Source organism: Lepidochelys kempii, chromosome 1, assembly GCF_965140265.1.
Source record: "Lepidochelys kempii isolate rLepKem1 chromosome 1, rLepKem1.hap2, whole genome shotgun sequence".
NCBI classification, from domain to species: domain Eukaryota; kingdom Metazoa; phylum Chordata; order Testudines; family Cheloniidae; genus Lepidochelys; species Lepidochelys kempii.
The window spans coordinates 186146037-186173404 of record NC_133256.1 but is presented as its reverse complement, the minus strand read 5'-3'; the positions used below and the strand labels follow the sequence as shown (position 1 = coordinate 186173404).

General features: G+C 41.4%; 1 protein-coding gene across 7 annotated transcripts in view; it reads right to left on the bottom strand.

Annotated features, from left to right (window-relative positions):
• The window catches only part of LOC140895389 (DDB1- and CUL4-associated factor 6-like), a 247260-nt gene that overhangs the window by 77806 nt on the left and 142086 nt on the right, over positions 1-27368 (bottom strand). For all 7 annotated transcript variants that reach the window (XM_073304939.1, XM_073304947.1, XM_073304957.1 and 4 more), the window contains 6 exons: positions 27122-27307; positions 21732-21845; positions 20586-20721; positions 16609-16823; positions 6617-6710; positions 57-176 (listed from right to left, as the gene is read on the bottom strand). In XM_073304939.1, coding sequence (XP_073161040.1) covers positions 57-176; positions 6617-6710; positions 16609-16823; positions 20586-20721; positions 21732-21845; positions 27122-27307 — 865 coding nt within the window. The remainder of the gene's footprint in view (positions 1-56; positions 177-6616; positions 6711-16608; positions 16824-20585; positions 20722-21731; positions 21846-27121; positions 27308-27368) is intronic.

Here is a 27368-nt window from a genome sequence, read left to right as displayed (position 1 = left end):
AAAAAATCCTTGTATTATCAATAATTCTGTTTATCCTTACTAAAATAAGTTATCACCTCTAGACCGAGATCTTCCTCGTCCTCGGTTGCTCTGCGCAACTTCACTAGCTTCTTCAAACCATCTTGATAGCATGTCTGACATCCTCTGCATCAGAGAGACGTTAGGACTTTGCTCCCCTGTAAAAATAAAGATATTGAAATTTTTTCTGCAATTTTGTAAAGAATCAAGAGACGCTTTTCTTTTTCCATATAAAAACACAGTACTGAAGTTATACAAATTGGTATCCTCAGAGTGAAAGCACTTTTTCAGAGTAAGACTAAGTTATTCTAACTCGTATTGCAATTTGAACAGGGAAATAAACTAAAAAAAACCTCAACTTTCATTCTGCTTCACAATTAAATTGGAATTTCCCTATATCTGACTTTCTCTAACTGAGTTCCACTGTATTCAGTTTGAACACTTGTTATAAAAGTTAATAGGTCAGCTGTTTCATATTCCCACAATTATTAATATTTTATTTATTATTAAACAGGACATTTTTACTAGATAATACCTTAAAAGCAGGAAAAGTGATTTACTGATTATTCTGCTATTTAATGTAAGTGACAGAAGGGAATTCAAATTTCCACAGATTTCACTTGTTGCCCAGCTGACATATATCTAGTTAGAAGATATTCTGTACCTTCTAACTAGATATATGTATTCTTGCTGTATTCAAGAACACAGTTAAACATATTATTTGTATTACAATATTGCCTAGAAGCCCTAGTCATGCACCAGAACCCCATTGTACTAGATGCTATACACACAGAACAAAGACACAGATTGTTAACCCCTTGGAGTGGAGACTAAGCATAAGACAAAATACAACAGATGGATAGATAAGCAGGGGGATTACAGGGAAACAATGAGACAATATATTGGTCAGCATGATAGGCAGTGTTTTCAGCAAACTTGCAATTCAACCCTTGTAAAAAAAATTGTACGAACCATGACAAAGGAGAGTTTTGATGAAGGATTTGAAAGTGGATAATGAAGTAGCTTTGCCAATGTTTACAGGAAGTGCCTTTCAACTGTGGCAAGCAGCATGGGAGAAAGCATGAGGGTGTTTGTTTGAAAATTTAACAAGTGGGCAGTGGAAGCTGGCATCATTAGCCAATCCGAGGTGAATATTGACAGCTTGATAGCAAAATAGACAATAGGTAGGATGGGGATCGACTGATGGCCCCTGAAAGTGAAGAAAAGTAGCTTATGTTTGATGTGATAGAGAAGGGGGAGCAGTGAAAGGATTCAAAGAGAGAGGTGACATGGTCAAAGTGACAGACTAGGAAAATGACCTTTGCAGCAGCATTCTTGATGGATATGAGTGGGGCAAAACTGCATTTGTCACAGCTAGAGTAAAGGATGTTGCAGTAACCAAGATGCACGACGAGAGCTTGCATGAGAGTTTTAGCTGTGTCGATGGACAGGAAAGACTGTAATTTTAGATATGTTATACAGAAACAAACAGCAAAATTTAGATATAACCTGGATGTAAGGACCCAGAGAGAGGTCCGAGTTAAAAATAATACCCAAGTTATAGGCCTGAATGACCAGCAGGGTGATGATGTTGTCCACAGTGTTTGAGAAAGAAGAGGGAGATTAGGAGTTCTTTTGCAGATTGAGCTTGTTGCTAAACATCCACAAGAATAAGTCAGAAACACAGGCCAAGATTTTAGTTTGGACAGAAGGAGACAGGTCTGCAGGAGAGAGGTAGATCTTTGTTGTCAACATAGAGATGGTAGTTGAATTTGTGTTTGCAAATGAAATTACCCAGAGATAAGGGGTAGAGGGAGAAGAGAAGGGAACCAATGACAGAACCCTGTGGAAGCCCTGAAGAAAGATCAAGGGCAGAAAAGGAGGATTGTTCAAAAGACACAGTGAAGGAGTGCTTATAGAGGTAGGAGGAGAACCAGGAGAGGACAGTGTCACAGAACCTAAGACAGACATGATTCCAAGAAGAGCATGGTCAGCTGTACCAAAAGTGGCTGACAAGTTAAGGAGGGTAAGTATGGAGAACTGGTCCTGAACTGTAGCTATGAAGGAGTAATTTTTTTTGGCAAGAGTGGTTTCAGTGGAATGCAAGGGACAGAAGTTGGATTGAAGAGGAACTCCAGACAGCAATTGTAAACAGTGCATTCAATGAACTTAGAGATGAAAGGTGACTGGGTGACAGTTGGAGAGGCAAGTGGGCTCAAGGTTTGGTTTTGTAAAATAGGAGAGATTAAAGCATTTTTGTATTGGGAGAAGGAAAAGCCAGAAGAGAGCAAGAAGTTAAGGAGAAGAGTAAGGTAGGGCATGAGCACAAGGAAGATCAGGAGATGGGATGGATTGCACCAGAACAACTGGAGGGATTAGAGGAGGAGGGTAGATAAGGAAGGCGATGGATATAAGGTGGAAGGATGAGGTAAACAAACAGATAATTTAGCACAACAGAAGTCTCAGCTCACCCACTTGCCTAACTAATACAATGTACCTTCTGTCCCCAGCACATCAGCCACTATTTAGCTGTATCAGATGAGAATCAAGGTGCTGAAGTTGCAGTCTTAGCGAAAGAGTAGGATCTTGGAACTAGGCATAGCTCATATGGGGGCTGAGTGAAATGGAGAGAAGAAAGGAAACCTATGGAGGAGCAATGGAAGAAATATTCAGACAACTTGGGTGACAGACAACCTCGGTGACAGGAAAAATGAGGTGGGTGGGGTTGTAGTCCTTGAATTTGATACACTTGCATGTATCCCAGAATTTGGCAGTACTGCAGTCAGCCATTTTGTATGTTCAACCATTGCCACTGGAAACCCAAACATCACATAGCAAGGAAAATCTTAGGCCCTGAGAGGCAAGGTCAGAGATTAAGGTTTCATGAAAATAAAAGGAATGTGTTGACAGATGATCTTGGTTTTAGGCCCCTCTGATGTAAGTTTTATTCTTGTTATGATTAGAAATGCTTTGCTAATAATGAGAATAATGAATTGTCATTGGCTATTGCTAGGAAAATTGTTAGCCTATCAGGGGCTATTATGAGTTACAGAGGAACCTCAGAGTTACGGACACTTTAGGAATGGAGATTATTTGTAACTCTGAAATATTCGTAACTCTGAACAAAACGTTACGGTTATTCTTTCAAGTGTGCAATTGAACATTGACTTAATACAGCTTTGAAACTTTACTATGCAGAAGAAAAATGCTGCTTTGAACCACCTTAATTTAAATGAAACAAGCACAGAAACAGTTTCCTTACGTTGTTAAAAGTTTTGCTTTTTTAAACTTTTCCTTTATTTTTCAGTAGTTTACATTTAACACAGTACTATACTGTACAGTATTTGCTTTCTTTTGGTCTCTGCTGCCTGACTGCGTACTTCTGGTTCTAAATGAGGTGTGTGATTGACCAGTCAGTTCATAACTCTGTGGTTCTACTGTATGTGCTTTGTTTGGAGAAAATGTATAAAAAGTTTCGTTAGAAAGTGTGCTTGGGAGCAGTCCAAGCAAGTTTTCTTTAGGCAAGGTTCTGACATCTAAAATTCCCCATCAGCTGGATAAAAACTGGAACCTGGACACCCCTAGTTGTTGATCCCTTGAAACCATCTTAACTTGGGTAAATATAAAGGTTTAAGATGCTCTAAAACCTACCGTGACAGCATGTGTGTGCGCGCACACATGCTTAAAATCTAATTAAAAATAGTTTGTATCAATTATATCTAGGGCTCTACCAAATTCACAGCCATGATAAATGCGTCACGGACCATGAAATCTGGTCTCCCCTCCCCCCTGGTGAAAACTGGTCTTTTGTGGGCTTTTTACCCTATACTATACAAATTTCATGGGGAAGACCAATGTTTCTCAAATTGGGGGTCCTGCCCAAAAGGGAGTTGCAGGGCGAGTTACAAGGTTATTTTAGGGGAGGTCATGGTATTGCCACCCTTACTTCTGCGCTGCCTTCAGAGCTAGGTGACCGGGGAGAGGCGGCAGCTGTTGGCCTGAAGGCGGCACCCCACCAGCAGTAGTGCAGAAATAAGGGTGTCAATACTATACCATGACACCTTTACATCTGCACTGCTGCCTTCAGAGATGGGCGGCCAGAGAGTGGCAGCTGCTGACGGCCCAGCTCTGCAAGCAGGGAAGCAGATGTAAGGGTGGCAATACCATACCATGCCATCCTTTCTTCTGTGCTGCTGCTGCTGGTGGTAGCGGCTCTGCCTTCACAGCTGGACTCCTGGCCAGGACCCGCCGCTCTCCAGCTGCCAGGGTCTGAAGACAGCACTGTTGCCAGCAGCAGCGCAGAAGTAAGGGTAGCAGTACTGCAACCCTCCCTACAATAACCTTGCAAACCACCCCGCACCACCACAACTCTTTTTTGGGTCAGGACCCCTACAATTACAACACAGTGAAATTTTAGATTTAAATAGCTGAAATCATGAAATTTACTATTTTAAAAATCCTATGAGGGTGAAACTGGCCCAAATGGACCGTGAATTTGGTAGGGCCCTAATCATTCAGATGGAGGAACTGCGTCCCCACTGATTCCTGACACTGCCTGGAGGAAAACAGGAAAATTACCACTGCCTTGGGTTCTGAAAACTCTGGGTAATGGGGTGGGTGGGTGGGAGAGTGTAAAGATAGTGTGATTAAAAAAAGGAATTGTTAAATTCACATTAAGCACACACAAAAAGAAAAAGACCTAAGAAGGAAAAAAAAGTATTTTCTGTAAAAACATGAGTTTTCTTAATTTTCAAAGGTTTGTGTGTTGAGCTACATACGAGTGTCTTCCTGTGACCCTGAATATTCTTTTGATCGGGCAAAAAGCAGCAAAGCTTGTGATGTATTTTAAGATACCTAAACTTTTGGACAATTTTAAAGCGTATCTTTTTACCTCAAAGCATTACATAATTTACTTCCATTATTTTCTTGGTTTCTTGATTTTTTCCCCCCCATTTCCTGACACTTTTTTCCTAAACTTCTTGTTGACAAAGTTGCTAGGCTCATGTGGCTAAAGACCTTTTAGCCATTGATTTCGAACATGTGCCTAGCTGTCTACAGCACACAAGAAATTAAAGGCTGTACCTTAAGCTATTACTCCTGTAATTCTTGTAAAATAAAACAACTCTGCAATTGTTTATAAATGTTTGAAAGATTTTTTTTTTTGCTGAAAAAAGAATGGACATCCGAGGCAGCAAAAAGATAAGTGGACTTGCCATTCCTCTGAATACCTGTGAGAGCTGCCTAGACAGATGGCCCAGAGGAAGAAGAGAGGAATGTCAGAATCACACCACAGGCCAGAGCTGGAGTTTTTCATTTTTCTTTGTTGCTTCTCTTTTTCTAATGTTTGTCAGTTTTGCTTGGTTCCAAAAACACTTGCTGCAGAGGAGGGAAGCAGGATGAACGAGAGAGTTTTCAGTATCCCTCTCAAACTTCAGATCAGCTGGAGATCAGAAGTGACCGTTTATGTGAGAAGCTAGAGGGACAGAGAGACTACAGGGTCATGGGAAAGGCTTGAGGCAAAAGGGATGGACACACAGAAGTTTTCCGAGGTAGGAAGAGGTGAGTGGAAGAGAAGACCTAGAGGAGGAGATGAGAAAAAAGGACAGATTTTAGGAAGTAGGAGAACTAGCACAGCCACTTTTCAAAACCTTTTCAAGACAGACCATTGCTAATATGAGAAAGCAGGTAACCAAAAAGAGAAGAACACCGAAAAAAGTAAAAAGAAAAAAAGAAAAAACATAACTGCCAAGAGGAGAGGATGCAGACAGAAAGTGAGGAGCAAGAACCAAGTAGGAGCTGTAGCCAAGAGGTGATGTGAAAAGAAATAAACTTAAAAAATGAGTGGGGCCTATAGAAGTGTGGAGTATAAAAAAAAATAATCACACAAATACACATGAAGATAAGCGAAGAGATCATTATGGATATGCAGATGAAAATGCACTGAAGGGCAAAGGGGAAGATGTCATTAAAGAAAGACAGCAACGTTCCACAAGCTTTCCAACTTAAAATGCAATAGGATCACTGTTTGCTGACCCCACTTTATTATTGGCAAAGCAATTTTTGGACCTATTAACTGCCTGTATTAACAGCGTATGGTTCCAGCCACTGCGTAATACTACTTTACAGATGTGAAAGCACAGGCATCAAAATTAAACGACTTGGCGACTGTCACTAATGAATCAGTGGCAGAATCAGGATTGAAACACTATTGTTTTGATTCCTAGTCCAGATTTAATTATTACACAGTATTTCCTCTTGTAGCTTTAGCAAAAAGTAACGCCGTATCTACATTAAGGAAATTCACACTGATGTAACTACATCAACGTAGTACATTAGTGCAGCTTAATTCAGTAAGTCTTATTTCACACAGGTGCGGTGCACCTACACTATTAACTACACTGATTAGAATTTCCCTAATGCAGACAGGGCATAAAATTTACTACATTCAGTACAGCAACATTTTTCATCTTATGTTAAGCTATAAGTGAAATATTCTAAAATATGGGTGTGATCCTTAAAAACTGCAGATAATTTTGTTTTTAACACTTTATATACTTCAGAAATACTAGAAACAACAATTAAAATAACCACACATTACCATCTCTTTCTCGTTCACTCTCAGGCCTTGCTCTTGGTCCCGTATCTGACCAATCCCCTCTTAGTCTCAAACGTTTAACAGGAGGTTGCCGTAACTAGAAAAATAAAGATAAGCAATAGTATTATATACAACTAAAAAAAACCCAGCTTCCTACCTTTCATAACTGTTATTCTTCGAGATGTGTTGCTCATGTCTTATCCATTCTAGGTGTGGGCGCATTCATGTGTACAGTTGGAGATTTCTGTCTTAGCAGTATCTGTAAGGTCAGCTATGGCCACGCTCATGCGCTGATATATTAGGTGCCGCTGGCCCTACGCCCTCTCAGTTCCTTCTTGCCAGCAACTCTGACAGAGGGGCAGCAGGGTGGGTAATGGAATGGACATGAGCAACACATTTTGCAGAACCACAGGTACGAAAAGGTAGGGAACCGTTTTTTCTTTGAGTGCTTGCTCATGTCAGTTCCATTCTAGGTGACTCTCAAGCAGTATTCTTGGAGGTGGACTCAGAATTCACGGTCTTGCGGCTTGCAGCACTGCTCTGGCGAAGCCAGCATTGTCCCAGGCCTGCTGGGTAAGTACGTAATGGGACATGAACATTGGACCAACGACCAGGTGGCCCTACAGATGTCCTGGATAGGCACTTGAGCTAGGAAAGCTGCCGAAGAGGCTTGTGGCCTGGTTGAATGGGCGGTTACGATCACTGTAGGGTGCACCTTTGCCTCATCCTAGCAGCAGCGAATGCAGGCAGTGATCCAAGAAAAAATTCTTTGAGCAGACACTGGACGACCTTTCATCCTGTCGGCCACCGTGACAAACAATTGCATAGACTTACAAAATGGCTTGGTCCTTTCAATATAGGAGGTTAGCACAACCTAGGGAATGCAATCTACACTCCTCCTCTGACTTATGTGGTTTTGGAAAAAAAACAGGTAAGTAAATGTCCTGGCCCATATGAAACTGGGAGATTCCCGGCTCCTCCCCACCTTGGGCAGAAAAGCTGGGTGCGGCCGCAGCTGGACCTTGTCTTGTCTTTGTAAAAGACAGTATAGGGCAGTTCGGAGGTAAAAGCCCTGAGACCCTGCAGGCAGATGTTATTGCAACCAAGAAGGCAACCTTCCAAGAAAGGAGAAGGAGAGAGCAGGAAGCCAGAGGCTTGAAGTGGGGGGTCCTGTGAGCCGTGACAGCACAAGATTCAGGTCCCACAGAGGGACGGGGTCCCTTGACATGTGGGTAGAGGCACTCAAGGCCCTTAAGGAATCTGGCAGTCATGTCATGGGCAAAAACCAAGCTGCCCTCGAGAGGCAGATAGAAGGTCGAGACAGTGGCCAAAGGGACCTTGATAGATGAAAGGGACAGGCCTTGGAACTTGAGATCCAGATGGTAGTCCAGGATTAACTGCAGCGAGGCCTGCTTGGGCCGAATGCCTTTATCCGAGGTCCAATAGGCAAACCACCTCCATTCAGCCAGGTAGGTAGCTCTGATGCAGGGTTTTCTGCTACCCAACAGTACCTGCTGGACACCAGATGAGCACTCCTGCTCCTCTGCATTTAACCATGCAGCAGCCAAGCCATCAGGTGCAGCACTGCCAGGTTTGGATGCAGAAGACTGCCGTGGTTTTTGGCAGGTTCAGCCTGAGCAGTAGCTGTAACAGAGCAGCCACAAGAGGTCCAGCAGCGTGCCAAACCAGCGCTGGAGTGTCCAAGCCGGCACTATGAGGCTCACCTTCGCCTTGTCCTGCTTGATCTTCATGAGGATTCTGTGAATTAATGGCACTGGGGGGGAAGGTGTACAACAGAGCCCCCGACCACAGGAGCAGAAAAGCATCCAATAGGGAGTCTCTTTTGATCACCTGAATACAGCAGAAAACGTGGTATTTCCTGCTCTGCCTGGACGTGAACAGGTCCATCGGGGAGTCCGGCACCTCTGGAAGATGATGCTGACCACTTCCGGATGGAAGGACCACTCGTGACAAGACTAGAAGGTCCTGCTGAGGCAATCTGCCAAGGTGTTCGGCTATGAGATGGAAGTCCGAAAGCCTGCGGGTTTCTTGGCAAAGGGCAGACGACCCTGCTTGTTGATATAGTAGATAGCCGTTGTATTGTCTGTCAGGACCTGGACCATCTTGCTTCCTATGTGAGGTAGGAAGGCTTGGCAGGCCAGGTGAACTGCTCTGAACTCCCTGATGTTTATGTGTAGGGAGTGATCGTGACTTGACCAATGACCTTGCATGCTGAGATCGCCCGGGTGGGCTCCCTTCCCCAGGTCCGAGGCATCGGAGACAAGGGTCATCAGCGGGGATGGAGCCACGAAGGGAACCCCCTCCAACACAAATGCAGGATTCTGCCACCATGCGAGTGATGACAGGATGGGGTCTGGGACCTTGACTACCAGTCCACGCTATGTCTGTTGGGGATGTAGACCGATGCCAGATGTGTCCGCAGGGGCCTGAGTGTGGAAGGTGTAACCTGAAGATACTACATTAAGCATCAAATGGTCCGAGGTCAGCAATGACCAGGCCAACTGGAAGGTGCACAGGCGGTTGAAGAAAGGAGGAGGGTGGATCCTGGGATGCGACTGGGACACCGTCCTCGAGCACACCATCAAAATACCTGCTTCTGGCCACCTTGGTTCCTGGAAAGGACAGACTGACCAGACAAATGGGAAGACAACAGGTGTCACTGCTTAGACCCCTTGTCTCTATCCTTTCTCCTGTAGATGCTCAGCCAGGGAGTTCCCAGGACCTAGACTGGAGAGGCGGAGAACGGAATGGCTTTCTGGCCTGCTGAAGGGTATGAAGGTCAAAGGCGCGGAGGGTGGCATAGGAGTCTTTAAGGCCGGGGAGACTTGCATCCATGAGCTCAGAGAAGAGCTTTGCCACCTCAAACAGGAGATCCTGAATGGTGGCCTGCATCTCCTGGGGGCAACCAGGAGCTGCACCTCATGACTACCATAGAGGCGACCACCTTGGCCGCCAAGTCCATAGTGTCCCAGGCCACATGGAAGGCCCCTCTTGCCACCACTATGCCTTCTTCCACTAAAGTGGCAAACCCCTGGGCTTGGTCTTGTGGGAAGATCTCCCTGAATTTGCTTAGGGAGTCCCACAGATTAAAATTGTACCTGCCTAACAGGGCCTGGTGGTTAGACACCTGAAATTGCAGGCTGGCTGTTGAATAAATTTTCCTGCCAAACAAGTCCAGTCTCTTGGTGTCTTTGTTTTTTGGCATGCCACTGACTTGGCTCTGCCTGTCCCTTTCATTAACAGCAGACATGACCAGTGATGCTGCTGGAGGGTGTGCATACAGATATTCTAACTGTTTTGCAGGGACGTAGTACTTCTTTTCCGCCTTCTTAGAAGTAGGCGGAATGGAAGAGGGGGGTCTGCCACAGTGATTTGGCATTCTTAAGGACCCCTGGGTGGACGGGCAGCGTGACCCGGGTTGGGGTGGAGAAGGATATAACATTAAAAAGAGGTTGGACTCCTCCACAAACTCAATTTTCAAGTTCAATTTGGAACCCACTCTTTTAAGGAGGACCTGGAGCTCCTTGAAGTCGTCGGGGGTACTGCCCATTTGTGAGGGATTCACCATCACTTAGTCCGGAGACGACGACCACCGGGGGAGGGTGGATTCCTCTTCCCTCTCCGGGAACGGTTCCTTATGCATTGGAGCCTGCTGCGCTGCTCCCGTGTTGGATTCAGTACCATGTTCAGACTCCGGTGCCAACAGTGCCAGAGGCAGTTTGTCCGAGGTAGCAAGGGAGGAATGGTGGGAATAGGGGACCGGCATTACAGGCACACCCCATGGGTTCCAGTATGGCCATTGAGTGTGCCACTATCCCTGCTGCCATGCCGCTGCTGCTGCTACCGTACTGTTCTCACAGGTCGGTGGCAAATCACCCTTCCCCATTGAGGGGCTGAACTCCGGGTCCAACTTGGACCACTGCCCTTCTGATGATCAGGGCGGAGCCGTTGAGGCCTGAGTCTGCCAACTGACCCTGGTCAGCGATGAGTGAGACAAGGTGAGGATCAGTGCCTGCCCGATGAGCGGTACTGGGGAGTTGGAAACTGGTGCTGTGATAGGGAGCGATCCCGTCCTGATAGGGACCGATGTTTGCGAGACCGCCGAGGCCAGCGGTTCTCAAACAGGGGTCCACGAGCCCTTTCGGGGGGGGGCCACAGAGCCCCACAGCTGAAACCCGGTGCCTGGAGCCCCAGCGCTGAAGCCAGCGCCCACCCCTGCCCCTAAAGCCAGGAGGGCCCTCAAGCAGATATCCCGCCCCTTTTGGGTTCTAGAGCAAAAGATGGGTTTTTTTGTTTTGTTTTTGTTTACAGATTCTACATTTGTCCTTTCTATGGGACTCCCCCAAGCACTTCAAACAGCTGTTGTGGGGGTCACTAATAGGCATCGGCCTGTTGCATGATGAGCATAGTTAGAAGCGGGAAGGGGGGGGACGGACGGGGACGAGGGGGGGGAACGACGGGACGGACAGGACGTGCCAAGCTCCAGGGCAAAGTCCCAGCTGGGACTTTAACTACCAAACTAACACACACTTAACTTAATGGCTAACTAAGTACCTACAAACTATAAACAAAGAAGATAGACAATGGGTTGTAAAGAACCGCTAACACTTTTGCAATGCAAGACAAGGTACTTTGACCAACCGTCATGGGCCGTAAGAAGGAACTGAGAGGGCGTAGGGCCAGCAGCACCTAATATATCATCGCATGAGCATGGCACTCAAGGGGGCACCACAGCCAACCCTACGGATACCGCTAAGGCAAAAATCTCCGACGACTGTGCACGTGGGCGCACACACACATCTAGAATGGAACCAACATGAACAAGGACTCGAAGAACATTGAGTATATAGGTGAAATAAGACAACGTTAAGGCCAATTTTAGTCACACAAAAATATTAAAATTTCAAGCTACGACTCCCAAAACAGCCACAACCCTACCCCTTGCACAGAGTTTATTCTACACAGTATTAACTTTAGTGCATTAACCAAGGCTCTGTTTATTCCAAAATAAGTGGGGCCTAGATTCTGCAGCAAAGTCCCTGGACTCAGCAATATCCCTAGCAATTCTACAGTAGCCAGAGTTGTAATTTAAATGGTGGGCTTGAATTAAATATAAAAATGAATACAGTCAGTACAGTAACTTGTGTTGATATTAAATCTAATTTATTTTACCATGCATTTTTATTTTCTGTATGATGCAGATTTTTGCACTGATGACACATAACTATACCTTAGATCAGTGGTTTTCAAACTGTGGGTCATGACCCAGTACTGGGTCACAGAATGTTAGGCACTGGGTCATGGCAGCTCTGGTCAGCACCACTGACTGAGCCGTTAAAAGTCCCGTCAGCAGTGCTGCCCAGCTAAGGCAGACTAGTCTCTACCTGTTCCAGCACAGTGCTGTGCCCCAGAAGCAGCCAGCAGCTGGTCCAGCTCCTAGGCGGGGGGCCATGGGGCTCTGTGCGCTGGCTCCGCACTCCCATTGGCTGGTTACCAAACAATGGAAGCTGGGGGAGGGCAGCAGTGCTTGCGGGCAAGGGCCACTTGCGCTCCTCCGCCTAGGAGCTGGACCTGCTGCTGGCTGTTTCCATAGCGCAGTGCGGTCTGCAATGCCAAGACAGGCAGGAAGCCTGCCTTAGCACCCCTGCTGCGTTGCTGCCCAGGAGCTGCCCAAGGTAAGCCCACATCCCAATCCCCTGCCCCAGCCCCCCAAACCTTCCTACACCCCAAACCCCTCATCCCTGGCCCCACCCCAGAGCTTGCACCCCCAGACCAGAGCCCTGATTCCCTCCCACACCCCAGTACCCTGCCCCCTCCCCCACCCAAATCCCTCATCCCCAGTTCTATTGTGTTATGGGCATCAATAATTTTCTTCAACTGGGTCACCAGAAAAAAAAGTTTGAAAACTGCTGCCTTAAATACTGTCGGGACAGGAAGAGGAAGTAAAGGTTTTGGTAGCTTAGCAAGGGGCAGCTAGGGCTCAGATGACCTAGAAAGGCAGTTCTGGACTATGCAATAAGCATATTTACTAGGTATTTCTGCCTAGACAATCAGCAGTGAAATAATACTGAAATTTAAATTATCTTTAGTTTTGAATGAAAAAGCCACTGAGGTAAAGGGGGAATTTGTAGCTCAAAACTATTGTTTCAGACAGTCTGCAGACTCAAGAAGATAACACTACACCACATTCACGTTTTCAAGGCTATTCTCACAACCATAGCATATTTCCTTTTACAGGAAAAATTAGATTCTGGAGCAAAATTCTGCAGTAACAGGGGGATTCCAAAGCCAATTCCACACGTTTGTAATTGCTTAATATACAGGTCCTCCCGCAACCTCCCGCTCCACAGTGTCTTGGCAGCGAGGTCACCCACTACCAACCTGAATCCCTTCACTCCCTGCAGTCTCTCCTTTCTTCTATCTGTCATGTAACTTTTCTGTTCTTTCTCCTTCTCATCTTTTCTTTCTTTCCTATTGTTTTCCATTCTTTTACATGTTTTTGCTGATTTCTCCTCACCAACTTCGTTCCCCATTCTCTTTGGTAGCTCTAATCACTTTCCCCATTCCCCAGCAGGCTACACGTTTCTGGAGGTTCAGGACCATACAAGGCTGAGGAAAGTACCATGAGAGCAAAGAAGAGAAACTTGAGGTGAAAGGCTGCTGCCTGAGCCTGTATCCCTGAATTGTGATCTGTTCCAGCAGTCAGATACATCATGGGCCACAGTGGGAGCAGGACAGGAAGGTGAGAGGGTTTTTGAGGAGTCACCCTCAGCAGCCTCTTTGGATAACTTCACCGAAGAGTTAACCTGGGCTCTTATTCAGGTGTTGCCATTAACCGGGCTCTCCATCCAGACACACACAAACTTTTGACCCAAGTTCTATGGTACTCTCAACCAGGCCTACTTGGCCCATTCTGAGACACAGACTAACACCCAAGAGAGGCTTTCATTTGGGCAGCTAACCCTTCACTATCCAGGAGGATGCAGGTTAAGCCACTCAAGTTCTGATAGTCCTCCAATGACCTTCCCACAATTCCTCTTATGCCCAGGACTGAAGTTTTCCCACAACCACAGAGTGGCTCAGCTTACTGCAGCACAAAGAACATGGTATATGCTCCAAGAAGGCCTCGCACCTCACATAGGTGAATTCAGTATGCATCTGATGAAGTGAGCTGTAGCTCACAAAAGCTTATGCTCTAATAAATGTGTTAGTCTCTAAGGTGCCACAAGTACTCCTTTTCTTTTTACAGATACAGACTAACACGGCTGCCACTCTGAAATGAAGACACTGTAACTTGAGTTTGGTTTATAGCATGGCTGCTCACCTGGCATTAGGCTAACCCAGGTCCTGATCACTCAAGTAACTTTGCAGTGAAGATACATACTTTGTAGCATGCATAGGGAATGGGGGAGTCACCGGGGATGTTGAGGGAGGAAATAGAATCCTGCCCAAACTTTGTTTACCCTCTCTTCTGTCCTGCAACTCCCGTCCCTCTCAATCACCCTTGGTTAGGTAATACTCCCTTAATACACGTTCTACACAATGAAGAAATGCCTGAGGTGTATATGATCAGAGAAAATGGTGCTGCTGCTGACAAACAAAAGATTCTTCTGATGCATTCATGTGGAAACAGATGAGAATGCTGCCATGGAACCCATAAGTAGTAATGAAAGGGAGAAGCAGGAGAAGAAACATTCTGATCAGTGGCAACCTAATGGCCAGGAAAGGCTAGAGGTGGAGGGGAACTCCATCTCTTTTCATTTACATCACCAAGGCAAGTGCTCAACTGCACAGAAGGCAAAGCAACAGCTTTAGATAAACTGCTGTTATTTTCACCTATCTCAGTCACACCTGTTCAAATCCAGCTAAGGTTAGCAGTGACTGAAAAATGCCATATAACTGCTATTTGGCAGTCTATGTGAAATGAGTTGGTGGTCTCAGTCTAGTCCCACATAAAAAAAAGACAGCACTATGGTTGGGACTGTTTGACACTCTAGTTAGCAGTCTCAAAGCCACCAAGAATTAAAAGGGCAAGGAAATGTCAACTCCCCTCTTCGCTCCTTGAGGTGGTCCTTTCGGGTAAAGGTACACTGGCAGGGAAGCATGGGGAATCTTACACTCACACTCGACTATGCTGTGAATAAATTCAGAACATCAGTCTCCAGGGCTTATGATCTGGCACCTTCCGCTAGGTAAAAGTTTACACAAAAATTTAAGAAACACTAGATGAATCGTTCTAATTCGGTTTTATAACTGTCTGACAAGCTCTTAAATAATGGCTTTCAAAAAAAATCTTAAATAACTTCATCAATATAAACTAAATTTACTAACAGGCCCTGCATAAATTTCACAACAAACATTTTTCATAAATATCACTAAATACTTAATGTAGATTTATGTGCAATAATTTATGAAAAATCTTTTGCACAGTACAGCACTTATGAGCAAGTAGTGTGTATACCCTTTAGTAACCTTTAAAATATGTTGACTAATAAGCTTTCGTAAAGACTTGGACAAAAAAGGCCATTGATAATTAACAAACCTCTGCAGTATAAAGGAGCTTGCACAAATGAGTTTTATACAGTTTTAGTGGAATTTTGTAGACAGAAATTCATCTTGAATTAAAGTGTTGAAAGTTTTCGTAACCTATAGAACATAACATTCAACTTATAAAAATTATATATTTAAAAATACTTCTAGATTAAAAGGTATTCAAAGATTATAAATTAGAAAAAAAATTTAATTTTTCTCTTTTCTGTTTCACATGTATGGCACACAGTTAAACAAAACAAACTCATTTTTGTTACTGAGACATACTATTTTAAAATACGTATCAATGAGTTCCTGACAGGTCTGTTGATCCTTCTTGTTGCTATTTCTGTCTTCAGGGAAATATGCTGTTATCACACATTGCTGCTTCTATATCTCGAACAGAATTTCATATAAGTAAACTGTTCCAGCGTATCCTGCAACTCCAGCAGAGTAGACTTTGCCAGTGCTGTATGTGTGGACAACTGGTCTTAAATGTAAAAATATCCAAAATTCCAGCATATGGCAACAAGCAGAGGGTCACTGCTTCCAGAACTGCATTTTGCCATTAATTCATTTAAACAATTTAAATCTTTCATTCCACTTTATGGTAAATAGCATTCACTCTATGAGTCCAAACTAGAAAACCGCTGTGTGCTCACATAAGGCTCAAAACCAGCAGGAAATAAGGAATTTCAATGTGCTAGTAGGCAGGCAGTGAAGAATCCATTTAGGATAACTTTGCCCCATTTGCCATCAGCATGTTAGCCACAAAGGGTCAACTGCAGGGAAACAAGTTGGGGATGGAGGATGTTAGTACTGTCACATAAATGGAGGTGTAACTAGTGGACCTACACGCAGCAAATATCAGTGACCTAAGCTCAGTGCTGAAGGGGAAAGGCAAACTGCTTTTTCCCCCATATGAGCCAATTCACAAGCTTCAGTTTACCTGTGGCCAAGCAAAACCTTTTCAATTCAGGCTCTGCTCTATTTCACAGGATTAGACCCTATAAAAACAAGTTCTGCTGTATTTTACAGTTTTTGTAAAATCATTCTCTTCTATTACAGCATTGCTGAGTACAAAAACAAGGCTACTAAGATACTTTCTTTAAGAGCCCCTGTTTTTATAGACTGATTTTTTTTTTCTCCTAAAGTATCTTTGGGCAGAATTTTCTTATGCCCAAAAGAGAATTTCCTCAGGTTTTGTAAATTTCTTCTGGTTTATAAAGATTAAGTATTACAGGAAGAGCTCTGACAGTGATGGTTTTCTGTCTGCACAATGTGTGATGGCACAGTGCCTTGTACATTCAGGGTCATATCACACAACTATTCTTTCAGCAATATTGTCAAATTCATCTTTAGGGCAATACCATTGGTGTCAATAATTACACCAAGGAAAAACTGCCCAAATAGATGACAACAGATCATATTAATCACTCACTCACCTCTTCTCTTCTCTCTTCTGCAGAAGGAACTTTAAGTTCTCGGGCTGTGTCATCCTTAGGGTCAAACAAGTATATGTAATCTGAAGAATAGCTAACAAGGACCTCCTGCCCATCTTCACTGTAGCACAGAGATGTTACCCTGCAGGATTTGTTATTAAGATGTGGAGGAACAAAACGTGCAACCATTCCTGTAGTGCCCCGACCAGCATAATTACCTAAAACAATAACAAAAAAAAGTGCAAACTATAACACATTTTCAGTTTGCAAATATATGGTTAACAAAACAGCCAAAATAGTATGAATTATAGCTAGAGAAATACTAAATATGGCACAAAAGCGACAAGTCAGATCTTGTAAATATTTTATTTTGGTACTTTAACCTCTCTCTCTTAGTGTACACACAAGATTAATGTGTTATATAGCATATCACTTGCCACTGTATCTATAACACTTATTGGAAACAGAATGTTATCAATACTAAAAATATTTACAATACAAAACACAATAATTCAAATTACCACAACCAATTAGAGAAGGGATCTAAAAGATATTCCCTTCAACATTTAAGGTCATATTGCTATGTACACATACTTATCTAAAGACATGTGGCATATGTGGTGATGATATTCCTTTGAAATTTCAAAACATAAATTGCATTTCTCCTTTGACCAACTCACCTGTGCTTTACCCACTAATGAATCTCCACTGGAAATATTTATAACCTTCCAAACCTCTGAACAGATTGAAAATAATCTCTTTTACAAATCATTTACAGATCTCTTTTTTCTGACATGTATGGATTTCTCTCCAAAACTAAAATGGCCTGCAATTGAGAATATTCAGTGCTAGAATAATGACAAGTTCAGTGTGTACTACCTCAATGCATCAGGGATAATAATGGATTCTTTATACCATAGCAGATGAGCTAGGAGTCTGCTTTTAAATGAGACATAGCATTTGCTGCCAGTACTGGTGTGCCAGCTCTTAAAATCACTATATTCTGCACAGAACAATTATACAAGTGTCTAATGTTTTTTTATCATTTTCCCTCTCCCCCTTACAGGTCTATACAGCTGAATTCAACACAAAGGCAACAATGCTTTGAAGATAGAGAACTATGAAAAAAAGTAGCAATAAAAAATGAAATTAAAGTATTTTTAAAATAAGCTTCTATGAAATGTAGTATTTAGCAGTTTGATGATATTGTGTAGTATAAAAGTTTTACTGACATGCATTTGGGATGACTGCACTCCCACCCAAAAGTATTAGAAAAAAATAAACTAATCATGTATATATTACTGTTACTTTGCATGGTGTTTGAGAGATTAAAAGATTAAAAGTCCCTGCCCTAAAGGTTATTTCCCTGTCAAAGTCTAAGTTTTCTACTTCCCACTGTTTTGACCGTACAGCCATTCATGAAAAGGTTATAATTTTTATTTTTATTTTTACAGTGAGAAAAAAGTATTTTTCCTACTTCTACCAAAGCATCTGAACAAATTTTCCTCATTATTCTAATCTTTAAAGCTAAAAAATCGCTTTGGGCAAAGACCAGAACTAGAAAGTTTCATCCCAATAACTCAAGCTTTCAGAAAGTTCTGAGCAACTGACAATAGGGTCTTAGAATAGAAACACTGTGCCAGATTTGACTATAGATATTGTAGGGTGACCAGATGTCCCAATTTTATAGGAACAGTCCCAATTCTAGGGTATTTTTCTTATATAGGCTCCTATTACCCCTCCACCCCGTCCCGATTTTTCACATTTGCTGTCTGGTCACCTTAAGATATTGCTACACAATCAAGCTATATTACACATATGTGCATGTACATTGGCACACCCCCTTCACTGTCTGTTAGAGGAAAGCAAAGACTACTTGATTTATCTGGGTAATAGGGTGACCAGACAGCAAGTTGGAAAAATCAGGACAGGGTTGGGTGTAATAAGAGCCTATATAAGAAAAACACCCAAATATCTGGACTGTCCCTATAAAATTGGGACATCTGGTCACCTTACTGGGTAAGGACTAGATTCAAGCTTTCACAATGAGACCCCCCACACATGTCCCTCATTGAATTTTCACAGCAAAAGAAATACCCAGTCAGACTATCTGTGGAGGGTAGGAGAGGAAGTGATAGAGACTTCAATGCAAACATACAATGGCTTGTCATGCTGGTTGTCTTAGGCATTTGATACCTTTGGGCTTGCATGCAAACTCTGAAACAACCAGCCACAGTGCGATTAATAAGACAGTAGTTTGCTCCTTCTAAATTGACAAAGTAAGACCCTGCATATCTTACTTCTCATAGAGCTCCACAAACCAAAGGCCAGCTTAATTCCCATAATAGTTACATTTGAAATCTCTGTTTCAAGAGTTGATCACATCCCTAAGGTAAAACAGTTTCATAATTAAACAGTGTATTAAATACTCCAGTCATTGTCCGGATGTGCTGGAAGGATAGGAGACACTGGATGTGGTTTAACTAGACCACAACTTTACGCTTAAATGTCTGGGAGTACCCGGCAGATAGAAGCGTACAGTTCAGGTAATTCCATGATCATTTCAATACACACCCAGGTGGCTTCTGTCAGCCCTTCCCCTTATTGATCCTGGTCCCCAACCAACCCACTACTGAGTTCTCACCATCCCCCACACACTCAAATGAGGCTCTAGGGGTGACTGTCGGGGGGGGGGGGGGGAAGAGATAGGCTCCCTGCCATACGAGTCATAGGAGCCCCAAACCCCATTTCCACTCCTTTAAAGAATACCACCTCTAAATCCTTTATCGATCCATTTTATCCAATCACTGTATGCCTCTTCTATGGAGTACCTGACATCTGCCACACATTTATATAATGAGTTGTGACATCACAGAGTAACTCCCAGTTCATATTTATCCCAGCTAAGCCCCTCAAACCCGCTGTGCAGAAGGAAAAAAAAAAAAAAACAAGAACAAAAACCCAATTCGTGTTCGCCAATCTGGCAGTGAAGGAAAATTTCCTTCCCAGCCCCTTGAGAAAGGAGTGACTAGTGCAATTCTCACAGTGGATCTTGACAAACCCCAGTGTTTCACCACTTCCATGGGTGAAAGAATGGGTGCTGCTCCACCTGGTCGAGATAAAAAAGGGCTTTTCCTGCACCAGCATGGACCAATATAGTCCTCCCTCTCTTCAGTCATCTGGGGGGATGGATCAGCATCCCCACGCTGACCTCCTCTGCAGCTACAGCAGAAAGTTACTCCCTGGCTCTCCAGCCCTGTAAATGGTCACACACCTTTTCCAACAAGCCAGACAACAACCCACACTGTTTAGCATGAATGATCTCACCACACATTATCTAAATTTAGAAACTTGGTAATAACTTTAGGCAAATATTGAAGGCTACTAGTATGTCAGGAACAGTGACAACTACTGAGAAGTTAAATGTTTTCTATGAGAATCTGTAAAATTCACAAGATCCCTTTCTGCAAGAAACTATTTTCTAATGAAGCAAAAGCACACAAACATAGGGCTGACATGGATGCAGTAAATGTACATGTCACTGAGACAGTTCCTGCCCTCATTTTTACTAGAGAAATGTGGCATGCACAACCTAGAGGTGCAATCATACAGTGCTCCAGTGTGGTTTATTTTTGTAAACAATTACTTGAATAAAGACAGAGCATTGCATACTGGAACCACTAGTCTCTGTGTGCTGCACGTTCCAAGAGAGCCCTAAGAGACATTATAGAATTCCATGTGCTGCATTTAACCTGCAGGAAGTTTTGGCCACCTTAATAATAGCATTCACTGTTTATTTACAAATAATCAAATAATCTTTCAAAATATTTCCCTGCAGGCTTTACTGTACTTTTTAGTAATATCCAATATACAATATTTTTTAAAAGCCTAGATCTTACATAAAACTAAGCTTAAGTCATAAACCAGACAAACTAGAACTGTCTGCTGCTAGAAAAATTTACTTAATGTTTACTTCTCACCTGTTGCTCTTGTGCCAAGCATTCGCCGGTCATATATTCTTACTGAGCTATCAGAACAGCCCACAGCAAGATAGTATGGTATTGGAGGACAGATAGCTACAGAGGTGGCAGCACGTCGGCAGTTTATTAAAATATCCTGGAATAAAACAAAGATACTGCACTTACAAAATAGCTCCTAAGCATCTGAAGTAAAATACTACTGGAAAAAAAAGATGCAGCCCCACTAGTCAAGGTACTGCAATCATGTTTGTACGAAAGAGCCAAATCTGGCCCTATACAGATAGGTGGTAAATGTGTTACAGGGAAGAGTTACTGCAATGGACAAAAGAAATCAGAGAATGAAAAACAGCATTATATCAACCTAAAAAAAGCTAAGAGTTAAGGGTAGAGAGGGCTAACAACTGCTTGGATTTTCTTAAACAAAGAAATCAGGATGTGGATAGAAAGAATTGCAAATAGGCAGGAAGTGTCTAAACTAATTCAAAAGGATTAGAATAGATTTGGTTTATGGGCAGATAATTGAATAGAGGAATGTCATGTAGTAAGAGTAATGTAACAAGACTGGGGACCAAAAATAACCAAACCCTAAAATGGAACACAATGCAGAAAACAGAACAGAAGAGACTGGGACCAAGGGGCAATATGTATAACACACATTTTGGGGGTCAGTTTTTATCTAGATCAGTACCAAACGTTTTCTGGAATCCAAACACTATGGATGAAATTAATACCATCCAGGGAGATACATCAGTGATTAATCTGATCTAATATGTTTATTACACCACTATTTTACAGAGGCTGCTCGACAGTTTAAAGTTGCAGCTGAGCTTCCATTATAAGCTTAATTTACAACACCACCTCAAAAATGCACAAAAAAAAGCCATCACAGCCTCAGGATTGGAAGGTTAGGTTTGAGGCCAAGGTAGAATTTTTCTACCAAGTTTGAAGTAAACCAAACCAGAGGTTCATAAATGTACCTCAGATGTACAGAGTCCAAACAGCACTCTTTTCTGGCTCCAGGATAATCTCTACAACATGCCTCAGTCAGCTCATCGGGGCCCTCAGAAACCTTATTAGGGTTCAGATTCTAATATTAATACTATAGCCCTATATTTCTGTCATCTTATTGGAAATTTTGGTTCTTACATCTTTACAATCTTCTTTTGTGCAACTTGTTTTGATTCGAGTATCAAACCACCTTACAGTTCCGTCCTCACCGCAAGAGAGGAAAGTATAGGGATCATTTGGTACTGTCATAATCTGAAATGAAAAAAAGTCAGTACCATTAATAGTTCAAGAAAGAATATAATTTTGGGAATAAAGCCTTTAATATTAGTGAGCAATAATCACAGGGTAATTTTTAATTGCGCTCAAGATTTCTATGAAAAAAATCAAAAGTGAAAGTCAAAAGTTGAAAATTTAAAATAGTTTGTATTAGTCTTTAAAACAACCTTACAGATAGTCCTCCAGCAGCTGAAATAAGCAATTAAATCCCACAAACACTTCCATTGCCTATTGCATAAATGACGCACAAACTTGATATTTTCAGTTATTAGATAAATAATTAGCATCTAAAGTGAGAATAAAAGACAGGTTCATTTTGTTTTCTATTATGCAACAAGAGAATATTTTAACAATAACTACACTGTAGTCTTAAAATCCAACCCCATACAAACCACAGGAAAATACTTACCAACACTGTTCCCCCAATCAAGTTGCTTCTTCCATGCAAGATACAGTAATGAACTGAAGTCTATTATTGCTCCCTATCCTTCAATGCATCAATCAATATTTTCTTCACTTTCACTGAATTGTTTTATTACACCATATTGCTGATCTCAGGAAAGCTATCAATTCCTACAAAGATGTAGTGATATTCCAAATAAGGGTGTTCTCAGAAAACTAATCATTGGTCCAGATTCATTTAACAAATCATTCCATAAATTATAGAGAACAAGAAGTGCCAAATATTACAGAGCAGAACACCTCAGGTGGATGAAGGCATGTGAACTGTGATATGATCACACACTTTATTTCTTTATATACAAAAGAGAATTTTAAAGATATCTTATGGAAAATGTAAACATCTTTCATTTAAATATGTACAACTCAAGCCACTAATTTACACAGAATGAAGTAATGAAATTTGTTTAAAGTTTGGAAATCCTAGAATTACTATTCCAGTCATTAGGCTGTCCACATTTTTGGTTGTTCAACAGTACCCTTCCCTTTAGGAGCTCAGTGTCTGAAAAACAGCTACCAGACCATCACAAGTTAAGTGCAGCAGAACCTCACTCTTTCACACTACTGACAAGAGCAGACAGAGCGAATTTCTGAATTAGTAAGTAACAGGCTGATCCTACTTTCATTAAAGTCAATGGGAGTTTTTCCATCGACTTCAGGCCGTAGATGAACACCAGGCAAAAGTAATAATGAAGCACAAATGTACCACATTCATTTATTTCAACTGCTGTAGTTTAGTTTTGATTATATTGGTAACAATACAGTATTTTATAATTCACTATTAAATATGCTGTAATTTGTAAGGAGCAAGGGGTTTCTTTTCTTTTTATTAAAAAAATGAAATAAATATCAGTAGCTGTAATCTGAGCTGACTTCATAAATATTGACCCTTAACACGATATCGTATATAACTAGCTATCATTAAATTATCAATCTAAAAAATTTAGCTGTACAAAAAAATCTTGATACACTGGAAATATGAAGGCAAGAATTATCCTTAGAAGTATACTCTCTTTCTGAAATAGAAATAATGTGAATAGCGGCAAAGTCTGGTATTTGGTAGTGACTATTCATAGTTTTTGAACTGCCAGGTATAAACTGCAAATACTCCAGTCTCCAGAGGCCCATTTTGTGTGTGTCTGGCTCTCAAAAATATACTCCATTCCTCTTCTCCCACAACTTGTCTCTCATAAAACAATGACACAGTGCTCATGAATTTCCACAAGCTTCCTTATTGTGAGGTGTGTCAGTCATGGTCTGTAATTGCCACAAGCTCCAAGTGATGAAGCCAGTCTAAAATCTATCCCATTCTTTAATTCAGAATTAGTACCTTAGGGGCAGATAATATTAGCTTTTGTTATTTAGAGAATATAGTGAGACAAAGTTCTATTTTTATATAATGAGGCAATTAAATACAGTTGAAAAATAAACTCAGACTTCTTAAACACATTTTCCCCCATGGTCAAAAAATACTTTTAAATGAGATGAAGCATCTAACAAACAGACAAATTAATTCCAAGTGTATCTGCAAGTCAATTCTTTTCTCCCCAATACTACCTCTTACTTGCTCTGCTGAGCTTTGAAGTTTCAGGGATCTAAGATCAGTGCTCACTGTGCTACACAACTTTGTATCTGCTTCATTATTCAAGTACAACAAGATAGGTTTTAGGTAGAGTAATAATATTTAAATAAGTTATACATTTATAAAGTACCTTTCTATCCTAAAGTATTTTACAAATATTCTATCAAAGAACTGTTCTGAAAATAGTAGAAGCTGCTGAAGTGCATATACCACCAACAGAACCATAGAAAAGTCAGAGAATCACTCTTTAAATCCTCAACCTACCCTGAAAACCAGTAACTATGATTTCACCTTCACCTTTTCTGTTATGTCATCTGCAGCTTGTGTGTTGTACTTGTGGATACAATCTCCTTCACTTCTAACAAAATAGGCTAACTTAACTCTGAACAAAATCAACTCCTAAAAATACACTGTGGTTGAGATTTTCAACAAACTATAGATGATTTTAGAAACATCTTTCCATAACTTTAATTAAAAACATTACAAATCAGTAATTTCTCAAAATGATAAACACTACACGCTATTTCTATTTAAAAAACAAAAAGGATTTCCCTCCATTAGCATTTACTTAACACAAGTCAAACACAGCCATGCCCCTAATCATCTACTTCAATGCCACCACTTCAATATTCCTAACATTTACCAGATACCCATTTCTAACACCTGTACATGGTCAGAGTTCAAGGTTGCATCATTCCGGAGAATAACTCTGCCTGGTACAGATGAACAACTAATGAGTCACAGTGGAATTTACAAAACAGAAGTTTTGTATAGGATGTATACTTTAACCAAAATGTTGTGAGCACCATGCTCAGTAAAACTGAAGAAGGAATGTCATGAATCTACTCTCTAAAGAAATATCTGTGAATGGACAATAGACTGATGAAGTCTAGTCACAGGCTCAGGAATCACGTAAGACTAAAAACAAAGAAGAATGGAAGAACGGAACTTGAGACATCAAGTTTTAAGCTCTATTGAGAAAGCTATTTCTTGAAGTTGAAGGTATTATGCTAGTTGACGCAAGATGACTTGTTAGGCTAGAACAAGTTCCCAGGAGATGCAAAAATGGGGTTCCATTCCTCACCACATTCATTAACTTATCCTTTAATTGTTTTCCTCTGGCACCGCCCTGTATCACACGGTTACTCTGATCTTCAGCTGAACTGGGTGCTGGAAACTGCATTTGCACTACATATATGTATGTTTCTTAGTCTATATTCAAGATTCTGCTGCTCCAGTTTTCCTAGCCTAATGCTTGGCTGTTCACTTTCTTCTGGAATAATCTTCAACTACTTTGTTCTCTTTTATAAAAGGAAAATAACTCAACTTGTTCAATATATCAAATTCATATTTATCCAGCAAGGCTTGGTAGTTAACACTATAGGTAAATACCACTGTCACCGCTGACTGAACTCTTACCTCTTTACCATGAGAACACAGTCGGTATTAAAATCTAGATCGTGATCGTGTTGAGTAGCCTTGGCCCTTAGTAACTCATATCTCAATCCTCAGAGACTCTTCTGAAACCATGGGTGGAGTGACAGGCTACACCATTCTCTTCCATATTTTTGGGATGCAATGAGGGTAAGATCAACTCATACAGTCTAGTTAAGGGCTGGATAAATAAGAGCAACATCAGATAGCGAATCATGTTCAGACATGAAGCTGTTTAAAAATATGAAGTGATCTTAGCTCCCATGATAAGGAGGAGAATGCCACTAAGGAAGCAATAGCTTCCTGATCAAAATAAACGAGAACACACAAATTAAACGCATCTCAAAAAAGAAATAACTGGTGTGAGGGAGGAACCTAAGATGATCTTTGGCAAAAGTGACAAGCAATTCTGAGTACAGTTCTACACTATAAAAACTTACACTGGTATAACTACATCATTCAGGGATATGAAAAATCCATCCCTGGTGTAGACAGCGCTATGTTGACAGGAGAGCTTCTGCCATCGATTTAATCTACCACCACTCACAGAGGTGGATTAACTATGCTGACAAGAGAAACCCTCCCATTGGCACAGTAGCATCTTCACTGAAGTGCTACAACAGTGCAGCTGTTTTAAGTTTATACCTGCCCTAAGACTATTGAAATCAAGCTGCATCCAGTCTACAAATACAAAATGAGCTCCATAGGGTTGCCCTGCACATCTCCTGAGAAGACTACATTCTTCAGTTAAACATTTCTGACAAGTCCTTTAACTGCACACAGACATATATTGTTAAAGAAACTTCTACCACATAATGAGAAATTAATTCAGACAGCTCTTTAGACATGTTCCATTTTGACATGAATCACCATTCCTTTGCTTTGTTTGATACTAGTATATTTGATTCTTCTAATATCTTTTGTCCACTCTGTATAAAAACCAAAGGATCTATCAAGAACTAACTAATAGTGGAAGGTCTGAGCTAGATAATTATGAAAGTAGCATTTGAAAAATACTGGAAAACTAAGATGGAATGTTGACAACTCCAAGAAAGTGGTGACAGTTTATCTTTATCTTTTGTAAAATTTAGTATGGGTAAGTCAGTAAGGCAAACGAGGCAAAATTGTCTAGTGAATTTAGCATGAAACTGGAGTCAGGAACTTCTGATTTTTACTACAGCTTTGCCAAGTCACTTAAACACACTTTGTGTTGCTTTGCCCATCTGTAAAATAAATGGGGATATTACTAACATAGGGGTTTTGAGGATTAATGATGATTGTAATGTATTATTTCCACCAAAAAAAGTCCTTAAGATTATAAAGATGTATCTGTAACTTAAAGGCGAAAATGTGCTGAAAGCTAGGAAATTCTCTGTAAGATTTTATATTTATATTTACCTTGGTACAGTAAAGGCCTTGTTTTTCTCCCTTTAATAAAAAATGATATACAAACTACCTGTCCCCCTATCACGTAGATAAACAGGCGCTATTATGTATCTGTTGCTATCTGCTTATATATTTTGCAGGGAAAGTGGCCTTAACAATACTTGACTTTAGAGTCTCCTTTATTTGGTCAATTTATTTCTCTACTAAAGGAAATTACATATGAAATGACCCCTAAAAGTTACAAATCAAAGGAAAACTAATTTAAATGACTGTGAAGCATAGAAATGAGTTGTCACTGTCAGACTGAAATCCTAGCTAATATCAACACCGACACCTATTTTTCCTGTCTTAAATAAATCTTGTGCTTTTATACAGAGATGATATACAATACCTCATAGGTAGTTCCATAGTGGCACGTAAATTGGCATTGTCTGTTGGTCTCAGCATCTTGCTCAACATTAGTATAAAAAATTACTCCATCTCCAGAACAGGACACAATCTGCTTGTCATTGGTGCATGGTAAGAATTTTGCACTAAAAATATTTGCCCTGTGTCCTGAGCGAATGGTTGTTAAAACCTACAAAGCAAACAAGAAAGGCTTGTGTTAGGTTAATATTTTCAAAACAAATAGCAACACA